Below are 11585 nucleotides of genomic sequence, written 5' to 3' on the forward strand. Positions count from 1 at the left end.
TGTCATTGCAAAGACACTCTTGCTTATCTTTGAAAGGTCATGGTGGTCAGGAGAGGTTCCTGAGGGCTCGAGGTATGCAAATGTCACTCCTATCTTCAGAAAAGAAAGAAGGGGAATCTGGGAAACTGCAGGCCAGTCAGCATCAACTCAGTCCCTAGGAAGGTGATGGAGCAATTAATCCAGGCTACCATTTCCAGATACATGAAGGAAAGGAAGATTATTGGGAGTAATCAACATGTATTTATGAAGGGGAAATCATCCAGCTACTGGAAATTACCTGACCTGATAGCCTTCCATGATGAGATGACTGGATGAGAGGAGAGCAGTAGATGTTGTTTATGTTGACTTTAGTAAGGCTTTTTACACCATCTCCCGTAACAGCCTCATAGACAAGCTGATGAAGTTTGGATTAGATAAATTGTCAGTGAAGTGGACTGCAAATTTCCTGGGCTCAGCTGGTTGGGATCAGCAGCACAAAGTCCAGCTGGATGCCAGTCATTAGTGGTACCACCCACGAATTGATACTGGGGCCAGTGCTTTTTAATAGCTTCCTTAATGACCTGGATGACAGGAATGAATGCACCAAATGCACATCAGCAAGTCTGCTGATGACAGAAACCTGGGAGGAGTGGCTGATACACCCAGTGGTTGAGCTGCTATTCAGAAGGCCCTCAACAGGATGGAGAAATGGGCAGAGGAACCTCAGGAAATTCAGCAAAGGGAAGGGCCAAGACCTGCATTTGGGGGGGAGGGGATTTATCAATGTATATAAATACCCGATTGGAGAGTGTCAAGAGAACAGGGCTAGACTCTGCTCTGTGATGCCCAGAAACAGTGCAAGAGGCAGTGGATAAACTGAAGTACAGGAAATTCCACTTGAATGCAAGAAGACACTTCTTCCCCGTGAGAGCAGTTGAATCAGTTGCCCAGAGAGGTTGTGGAGTCTCCATTTCTGGAGATATTCAAAACCCTGTTGGACCCAGTGCTGGGCAACCTACCTTATTTGACCCTGCTTGAGCAGGGATCTTGACCCCGGTAATCTGCAGAGGTCCCTTCCAACCCCAACTATTCTGTGATAAAATTCTGTGAATTTGAGGTGGATAAGGAGGGCTACAAGAGTTTCAGACAGACTGCAGGAAGATGTGGAAAGGTTTGGGTACGATGTGGTAGAGGAAGAGATTTGGAATTGAATACTACTTCCTGCATTTCAGTGTTAGGGCAGCTCTTGCATATCAGAGCCAGTAACTGGCTCATTTGTGCTCTGAGGCAAAGATATTTAAAGGAGTTAGCCAGAATTGGAAGTCAGACTCTTCAAAAATAGCACGAAAATTGACTGAAAAGCAAATAAATAAGAATCTCATCTTTTTAAGTCATTGGAACTGGGATTATTAATTTTTCATTGTTGGCATTTCAAGGTCACATCACAAAATGCATCTATTACTTCAGCAGTGATAGAATAAGTCCAAGTAGCATGACTTTCTTTAAAGCAATATCCTTGAAAAGTTAATTATCTAAAAGGTTTCAAAATGTTAATGGAAAAAGAAGAAAATGAATTCCCTTGAACTCAGAGAACTGTTAGTGAGATGTGTAGCTATAAAAATACATGAAAGTATATGCTGGTATGTTTCCTTTAACTCTTGGAAAGCTGTATTTTTTGTTTTCTATTTTGCTTTGCTTTTTTAACAAAAAAGGAAACCAGCAACGTAGGAAAAAGGAGCATAGCCTATTTACTTTCAAACATATGTTGTTCATATATCACAATTACATGTCATGGACTGGTGGTCCATTTGCCCATGAAACCAGCAAAACTCTCAGTGGTAGCTTTCATCTGATTTTGTTTCTCATCCTAGAGCAACCACAACAAGGGCCTGTTGTTGTCTAAAAAAATGAACCTAGCTGAACCATAAAGCAGTGAAAGGGAAGAGGCTCCTGTTCTTCATGTGTTATCATAGCTGCTTATTTGCAGGAATCTTGCATTTCTTAAGCTGCATCCACATTTTGGGGACTTGCCAAGGCTTGCCAGAGAGTGACTGAACAGCCAGGTGCCAATTTACTGCACACTCCCTGCTCTGCACTAAGTTTCTATGTAACCCTTTGACAGGAGCGTAGGCTATCACACAAAAAAAGGAGAGTTGAGCATGGGGAAAGCATGGCCAGTTTCTTCTGCTTTTCCTCTCTTTCCTGGCTTTTTGGTACCTGGCTTCCAGCTACCTTAAATGGAGCAGATGCTGGAGCATTGGGATTTCAGGACATCTTAGATTTTTGATACCTCCTTTGCTAAACAGACTTCCCCATTATTCTGGAAGTTACAATCTGGAAACTGGATAAACTGAACATTTTCTCCAATTTATATACAACGGAAATACTTAAGGCAAAATAGTTTTTTGTTTTTGTTTTATTTTTATGAAGAAAGAAGTATGGTGTTTGGCTTGTAAAGTAACATAGTTTTAAATTTCTGATTCTTCATTGATGTTTTCAGTGACATGAGTCTTGTGCAAAGCTGGTTCAGCTGCAGGGCAGATCAGACTCCACAAATTTCTTGCCTTTGATAAACCTTAAAATGAAGAGGTTTACTGCTAAGACATTTCCCTGCCATGCTGCAAAGTAAAACCCAACAGTGTTACAGGTTTCAAATAGAAAGTCAGGCTGGCAAGTCTAGCTTCCTTATTTAACTTAACTATCTACAACGTAAAAATAGTCAACAGGAATGGAAGTTGTAATGAAACTGTGAATGAAATAATTTTTATTTTAGTAGACTACAGTTTCTCTAAGATTATAACCAAATTACTATCTTTAAAATGTTTATTAAATGCATCTAAAGTAATAATCTCTGATATAGAAATCATGGAAATACATGGAAATCTCTAGGATGTCCAGTATAGCATAAGATTCAATACCAGTCCCAGTGAATAAGAAAGTTGAAGGCAAAAACTTAATGGTCTTGTGATTCTGTAGGAAGCTAAGCTAACTTTCAGCCTACACTAGAATTTAATGAAAACATTTTAGGAAAATGTAATATAATATTGTATATCAATATTTAAAAGTCAATGGAAAAATTCTTACTGTCTTCGAAGTTAAATCTAAGGGTTTTTTTTTGTGTGTTTATGTAAAACATCCAAATTAACCTTCAGTTCAGCCAACTAATCCCATAGTTGACAGAAACTAGAATTTCTGTAGCATTTGGAAATCAGTATGAATGACTAAAAACATTCTTCTCTGCAGTTTTTTTGTTTTATGTGTTTTTTTCTTTTTTAGAAATGCAAAACTTGAACAAAGAGCTTGAAGAAGAAAGATAAAAACACTTGGAAACACAGAACCACATAGTAACCAAACCTGAAATACAAATTTGAGCAAGGAGCATATTGGATGACAAAAGAAGACAAATGATTGTTAGTCTTTGGAATTTCTACTTATAAATAGAGGATTTCTGGGCAGCAGAACAACAAAATGCAGTTTATTTTGAGGCAGAGAGGAAAGATAGCTGCAGACATGAAACAACCAATCTCTTTTAGTTGGGAGTTGAATAAGAAAGAAATATTGGGTTTTACAGTGACTGTAATGAATGGTTAGTGAAATTGCTGCAACTAACCCATCCTGTCCAATGGCGTTACTTGAAATGGCCTTCTGAGAAAAGTTCTGACTGAGTAAGCTCTGAAACATGTTGTATCTTTTCAAGTCCATGTTTTAGTACTATCCACTTCTGTTGTTGAGTCAGTTTGTTACAGTTTTCTACTCCTCAAAATGACGCTGAGGATTTATCTGCTGGGGACTTACTATTCTATTACTGAATTAAACTGCAAAGTTGTTTATATACCCAGCAGCACTGCTAGTTAAAGCAGAGATAATGCATCGTCAAAGCAAATTATAGCTCATACCAAAAAAGAAGAAAGTAAGGATTTTGAAGACAGACCATGCAAATACTTTGAAGAGAGATATTCACAGATGCTACAGTCAGAATAGACCATTGCAGCAATTTGACTTGCCCTCCTACATAGCAGACTGCGTAACGCTGATGAAATGGGTGAAGTCTTGGGCTGTACTGTTATGAACACTTATGCACACTTAAAGCATATGAATATTTTCTTTGTAGACACTGGGATTTTCTAAGTTAAGAAGGTTATAGGGCATTTGTAGGAAAGATGTTTTAAAGGACTCGTACTCTTTTTATTTAAATCACTTATCATAATAACTTATTTCAACAGTAAAAAAGACAGAAAGAAACATTTTTCACTGTGAGTCCAGAAATGCCTGTTATTTGAAAGCAAAGGAAAATAAAGAAGAACTTGCTGTGTGTTAATGTTTTTGTTTTTGGCATTTTCAAATGCAGCCAAATAAATCACTCTTGTAATTTCACCTTGATAATACATTACTTTACCTCATGAAAGAAATTTGGAAGCAGGCTTTAGTCTCTGCTGAGTACTTGGACATTAATCAACTCTTTTATAATAATGGGAAGGAAAAACTCCTGAATAAACAGGCAATTGTTGGAATTAGTTGAAGAGTGCCTTAACACTTGAAATGCAATTTTATCAGCTTCCATGAAATATTAAGGCCAGCCCCGATTGATCCTTGGATAAGAGGAAAACTTAAGGAAGACTTAAGATTCTGTATAAAGTTATTCAGTGTCTGTATCCACTTGGTGTTTTACAAGAGCTTAGGGGTAATATTAGAAGTATATATAAGATGCCACTTATGAAATGAATCATTAAACTAAAATACTTTGCTAAGAGATTAAGTTAATAGAGTGGTGTAGGGAAATGATGATTTTTGTCGAAACATTGTGTTGCTGAAAAATTTCAAACCAACTCACTGCTTTTAGAGGGTAAGTGGTAAACTACTAATAATTTGTGCATGATTGAGGGACTTTGGTTTCAGGGTTCAGGCTATATTTCAAATAAAATAATTGTATTCTATCTATCTGCACACCTTAGCTTCAACTGGAAAGTCTGCACTTTACTTCCTGTTAATCATTCTGCATTTTCACTGGATACATGCTCTGTTTTACAGCAGAGCTGTTTTCGACTATCTTAGTGAATTTACCTGGGAATATGCACACTATTGAATAGGCACATGTACTTATACAGTGCTCCTAAGGCATGATGTTATGTTGAAAATTTTTCTTGACTTCAATAAAATAAAATCAGACTCTGATTAAAAGCATTTTATAAATACAATGCTTGTTAAATGAGTCTAGTTATTTTATAAATGTAAGCTTACAGGGTCATGAATTATAAAAAACTATAAAATGTAAAATCTAGACTACAACAGTCCATGTTTTGTTGTACATAATGGTTCTTCATTGTTTCCAGGATGGAACATGAGGCTACCCAGCTAGAAAAGCAGCATGTGCATAGTGTATATGAAAATACAGCTGCCTACTTTAATGATCTGCAGAGCAAAGTGTGGCCTCGTGTCCGTCACTTTCTGCTGGAGCAGAAGCCGGGCAGTCTCGTTGCAGACATAGGTAAGCTGTTCCTTTGGATGCACCAAAATATTGTCTAGCTCGTAGGTTAATTGTACACATCTTCCAGAGCAATTGTTTTTAAAAATTTTTAATCATCTTATTAAAATTGTTTTAAAATTATTCTTAAACCCATACTAGTTGCCATTTACCACTTATTTTGTAATATATTTGATAGTACATTAGGTAGCCAATAAATACAATTTTAAACTTATTTTGATTGAGGTAAGCCTTAATCTACCAGTTTCCCCAACCTAGACCTAGTGGTCTGTGGTTCCCCTGCAGACTTTCTTAAAAAAAAGTGTTAATAGGTTAATTATTTCATTTTTCATTTTGTTAATTTGTTCTAAAACTCCAGATTTGAAAGAAATCTGATGAATTCATTGTTAAAAAAAAAGAATTAAGATGTCAGAATCTCCCAGTGATCCCGAATATGGACAGCAAAACTTTTTTTTTTTTTTTTTTTTGCTATGGCCTTGTGTTTTCTATATGTTCATTTTATAACTTGACCAACTAGTGAACCTACAGACTCCTTTGGGATTTGCAGATGCTGGTGTGTTTCCGTTGTGTTTTATGAATTCACACCTATAAAGTACATCACTTCAAACCAAATGTTCCATTGCACCCCTGGATTTTCCTTCCTCTTTAGCCTAATAAAGCACTTCTGTGCAGCAAATTACAATACATGTACAAATACATTACACATTGGCCTAGTCCTGTCAGAGGAAAGCATTCGTTAAAAATCTTATAGGCCATAATCTAAAGATCATGACAGCTCTCCTGCTGCTGTCAAGCCCAGTCCCCACAAAAAAACTTGGGCTACTGTTATTATGAATATGTATCTTATTTAATGTGTCTGCACCGTTTTCAGTAATCATCTCAGGAAATATCCTGTAGTATCCATTCATCCAACAGTCAGTTTAAAATGATATTTCTCAGACAAAATGTTTTGTCACTCTCTAGGAATTATTTAAAGCTTTGCTGAAGTTCTTCGAGGCTGCACCAGCAGGCATCATGGTGGCTGCTGAAAGCTTAAGGTCACCCCTTTACAGTTTAGCTGTAATAATTTTAGCGCATATCTGATGCATCTGCAGAGAAGGTAGATACTTACCAGGTTACCAATAAGAATATTCCCATCCAGGCTTAATGTGCCTTACAGGAATCTGCCTATAGCATTCACTTTTGGTGCGCATTTCTGGAGGAGGGTTGCCTGGTGGCACCAAAAGTTTCAAAATGAGATAATCAACTGATAATTTCCTTTTCTGTTTAATACTACCTAGTATTAAAATATTTTTGTTTGATAGCTTTACATGAAGCATGATAATAGTAACAGAATAAAACATCCTTTTGCCTAATTGCCATATTATTGTTCCTTTGTCAGAATAAATGACAATAGCATGGCAAGAGTTAATAGCTTCATGAAGAAATACACTCTCTTATTGACTCACTTTAAAGTGAATCTTCTGTAAATGTGGAATTTCAGAGTATCAGGAGTGTTACCACTATTTGGCTTCATTCTGGAGTGTACCCAATACTCCAGAATACCCTCTATGATTAAAAAACACTCTGCCAAAAGCTATATATTAAGCAGCTGAAATGTCTAAATCAGTATACACATAACTTACATATTTAATGGTCTACGTTCCTTCTACAAACACAATAACCAATAAGATCTTACACTAATTTTAAAGCTCACACTTTCTTACTAATGTGTAGAGCTTCATGTTTTATTGCATACCATCCTTGAACTGCATTAATAGTATTAATCTTTTTTCATTTATATCGAGAATTACTTCAAAGAACAATGCTTGCTTTTTGCTTTGGAAATGTGCTTTTTTTTCACTACTGAAGTGTTGTGCTCCTTTACAGCAGTTCCTGTGCTGTCTCTGTAGATGATGGTGCACATTAACATCAATGAGAGCAACAGTGCTGCAAGAAGCAGTGATGTTTCTAAAGATAACTCCAGGCCTTTAAATTGAATTTCCAATACTGTGATAGTTCTTTTTGCCAAGCTGCTACCCTGTTGCTTAGCTGTCAACTTTCAGAAATTATTCTTCACTACTGACCCATAACTGCAATGAATGTTTCCTAATCTAATTTTGAAAAGTGCCTGTTATGCGTACAATATTGAAGAACACTCTGAAAGATTTCGGTTTAGTATAGCACAGTCCTTTAGGAGACACACTTTTAGGTGGAAGGCATTCTGAAACTGTTCATTACATTCTTGTGTGTGATATGTAATGTGTATAATGTGTTAAAGCAGAGAGAAGGAGAACGTGCCTGCAACATGGGAGAAATTTTCATGACTCACAGTTATCTTTGAGTCTGTATCTGAAGTTAAAATTCTCCTCTCTGACTTGTGTCAATCATAGTTGTCATTTAGGATTTCTTAGAGAGAAATCTTTTCCTCTGATTTGCAGTCACAGATCTCTACCTGGCTGTAGATCTTGGTGGAGTTGTTAACAGGACATGAAGCATGGACTATGATGGCTCCAGTACGGAGACCTAGCTGTGGGCCAATGGATCCGTGTCTTCATTAGTCCTTTTCCCTTGCATCCTCTATAAATAGGAAGTTTTGCAGATGTAGTGCATGGGATTTAGCAGAGACTATTGGAAGAAAGATCTTTGCAGCTCACCAAAAAGACAAACCATATTAGTTTCAGGACATCCCCCAAGCAGAAAGTAGTCGGAGGCTGGGAGGGTACTGAGAAAAAGGGTCATAGATGCTTACCCTGTTCCTGCTTTTCCTGGATGCCTGTTTACAGTCACTACTGCAAAAAAGATACTGGACTGTATAGAGTGCCAGTGTGAACTGGCATGGCTTTTCTCTTATTCTGTGGTATGTAAGAGCAGCTGCAGAGGGTCAGTCAGTATCTGTCACCTGCACGTACCCTTCTTCCCCAAAGAAATATGGATAACCTGGTATTACAAAGGGCTATGGAAAGAGATTTTTGATGGTGATGTTTATGTCATGCCATTCCTAATAGTGTAAACATACAATTTCAAACGGTCCAAATGAATCCTTTGGGAATTAGGCTGGTAGGAGCAAATCCACATTTTGTTTTCCAGAAAACTCTAGGATTAGGAAAGACACCCCCTTCACCCGAATATTTTTGCTGCTTTGGAAGGGATAGCAAATGTTCATAACATATGACTTCTATTATAGTAAAGAGTATTCTTTTCTTTTCAGGTTGTGGAACTGGAAAATATCTCAGTGTCAACAGTCAGGTGTATACTCTTGGCTGTGATTACTGTGGACCATTGGTAGAGATTGCAAGGAGGAAAGGTGATGAAGTTCTGGTATGTGACAACCTTAACCTTCCCTTTAGGGATCAGTGCTTCAATGCAGTCATTTCCATTGGAGGTAAGAGATTATACATGCATTTGGTCCTGCAAAAAATAGGAATTCTTATGGATCCTTTTCGGTTAAATTTGTTTTGAAACAATTCCCTTACAATCATAGCAGGTATTACTGAAGTAAATGTAGTAAACAAGAAAAAAACCTAGGGTCATTGCGCAGTGGTGCTGTTGACCAGGGAGGTCATTTGTTTGGATCATTTGTTTATGTGTTGCCTTGTCTGCCCCGTGGAGAAAAGATTCCTTTCTAACATGCGTTATAAACAAGTAAAAACTAGTATAAACAATGTTGCTTAGAGTTTAAACACTTTAGGTGGTCAAGATAAACTCTTGGTTCCTCCTTAGGATCTGTTTTGACCAGCAAATGCATTGAAATGAAAACTTGCTTTGACTAGATCAGAACCTGAAACTCATGTTAACTATCATGTGCTATGAATATATATTTGTCTTAAAATAGTCATGAAGTAAGAATTTAGAGCCATCCAAGTACCTGTTATCTAAAATAAGTCAAGAATCTCGGAGTCTTAAATCCTCTGATCCCTCTTTTTGACAATACTATTCATAGTTGAGAGGTATAGTGAGGAAAGAGTAGATGAGGAAGGAAGATAAGAAGAGAAGGAGAGAGAGAGGGAAGAGGAAGGGGAAAGCAAGAGAGAGAGCAAATTCAAATATCTGCTTTTTAACTCTATGCTACCCAGTCTTTCAGACTGTTTTCATCATATGAGCAAAATGATGAAGCATGAAAGTTGTTATTGGTGACAATAAAGAAACTACTCAAAATATGTCAGAACTGTAATTTAAAGTGTGTTTTACACAAATGTACAAAATTTTAAAGCAAAGAAACAGTGACTAATATACAAGCAGTATTTATATTACTTTGCTTTCGTTTTAACTGGTGAACCGGTGAGCCAGTGAGACATATCCACATTTCAGGTATTGTAGCATGATCCCAGTGCTATCAGATCAACCCACGTTGAAGGATAGCCTATGTATGTGATATTTATACCAATTACAGGCCTGACCAGACTAAATGTTCAAGTGGCATTTTTGTAAATTTAACAATAGTGAATTTTAACTGCTCTTGAACAGAGATTTGCTTTACTTCTAGCCATCTAATTCTAGATAAAATGTTTCTCATCACATTCCAGAGACGGACAAATATTTGTGTAAATATTCAAATACTCTTCTTGGCTTTGCCAGTATAATCTTGTTTATAGGCTTTATATTTCTTTAGAGTCACCAAAGCAGTTATATAATTTTAACTGTGGAGAATATTGAGTCCATAAAATGAATTGCTTAGATAGGGACTGCATAGATCCTGTTTGTTGTGAAAGAGAGCAATCCAGTGTAAACTTGCATGGTGTTACCAATAAATATGACACTGTTAGTGGCTTGCAGTGAGTGATACATGTGATGTGGCAACTAAAATGATTAAACGCACAGAATAGGTTGGAGCAGGAAATACAAAATGCTAATATTCAATACATAATGCCTTTCATTTTTTGTAGTGATCCATCATTTCTCAACTAAACAAAGAAGAATCAGAGCAATAAAGGAAATGGCGAGGGTACTGATGCCCGGAGGCCAGATGATGATTTATGTTTGGGCTATGGAACAGAAGAATCGCCGCTTTGAGAAACAAGATGTATTTGTTCCTTGGAACAAGGCCTTGTGCTCACGGCATTTTTCAGAATCGAATCAATCCGAAGATAAGGGTGAGTTTGTGCAAACTGTAAAAAGCCAGGAGATACACCCTGCACAGCTAGTCATCTCTGACTGCAGCTGTCCAGCCAAACTGCAGTCAGATACAGATTCAAAGCATTCCCGCAATATGGACCATTGCCTGTCCAGAGCCTGCTGCATGAAAATTTCTGAAGATGAAAACAGATTTTACAGTGCTCTAGGAAGATCTTTCCGTTCATGGTTTTCCTCCAGATCCTTGGATGAATCAGCCCTGAGAAAGCAATCTGAGAAGATGAAGCCTCTGAAGAATGAAGGAGAATGGACAAACAGTGCCATATCTATTCAGCATTCAAGACACTGCAGTTTGGAGTTAGGTCTTCATGGGGCACTTTTAAAAGAACAAAGTTTAGATGATGATGACGTGTTTGTCGAAAACCTGCCTGTCAAAAAAACAGGGTGGTCACCAGCCACAGATGCAGTGAAGGATTTAAATCTAAATGGAGGACACGAAAGTGTAATTCAGAGCAAAAGTGAAGAAACTTCATTTGTGAGTGGCCCAGTGGAAGACAGCGACTACAGCTGCAGTTATAACAAAGATGATGCTGGTAAGTCTAATGCCAGCAAATTTTTCAAAAGAACTTCAACAACTGACTCCACTGATTCTGCTTTGGATTCAGCAGTGTCTGTTGGGGACCAAACTGCTGACACACTAGATACAAAAGCCTTCATGCGTTATTACCATGTTTTTCGGGAAGGGGAGTTGTGCTCTCTGGTAGAGGAGAATATGCCTGAGCTTCAGATACTTTCTTCCTGCTATGATCATGGAAACTGGTGCATTATTGCAGAGAAAAAAGGGAAATAGCTGTAAAAAGAACAGAACGAAATTTCAATAACTGGGGATTTTAAAAAATAAGATGCTTCTTATGTTCCTGTAATCATGCACTATGACATGAAATTTCAATTTCATATAGTTGTGTGCCATCCATTTTCAATTTTGTTATCTATCTACCTACAAATCTATCTAATGCAAGTTCTGTATATAGAAATGAAGGTGGTTAACAATATTTATGTTTTGTTAAACTTT

The 11585-nt window shown here is 37.3% G+C and overlaps 1 protein-coding gene across 1 annotated transcript; it reads left to right on the forward strand.

Annotated features, from left to right (window-relative positions):
• Positions 1-5310: 5310 nt before the first annotated feature.
• Positions 5311-11363, forward strand: TRMT9B (tRNA methyltransferase 9B (putative)). Its single transcript, XM_062574795.1, has 3 exons — positions 5311-5464; positions 8652-8825; positions 10327-11363. Exons 1-3 carry the CDS (start codon positions 5311-5313, stop codon positions 11361-11363), a joined length of 1365 nt encoding a protein of 454 aa, XP_062430779.1.
• Positions 11364-11585: the final 222 nt, after the last annotated feature.

Source organism: Rhea pennata, chromosome 4 (genome assembly GCF_028389875.1).
Source record: "Rhea pennata isolate bPtePen1 chromosome 4, bPtePen1.pri, whole genome shotgun sequence".
NCBI lineage: Eukaryota > Metazoa > Chordata > Aves > Rheiformes > Rheidae > Rhea > Rhea pennata.

Coding starts and splice junctions, on each gene's coding strand:
- TRMT9B (XM_062574795.1), top strand. CDS start 5,311: ATGGAACATGAGGCTACCCAGCTAGAAAAGCAGCATGTGCATAGTGTA. Junction 5,465..8,651: donor CAGTCTCGTTGCAGACATAG/GTAAGCTGTTCC, acceptor TTTTCTTTTCAG/GTTGTGGAACTGGAAAATAT. Junction 8,826..10,326: donor TGCAGTCATTTCCATTGGAG/GTAAGAGATTAT, acceptor CATTTTTTGTAG/TGATCCATCATTTCTCAACT.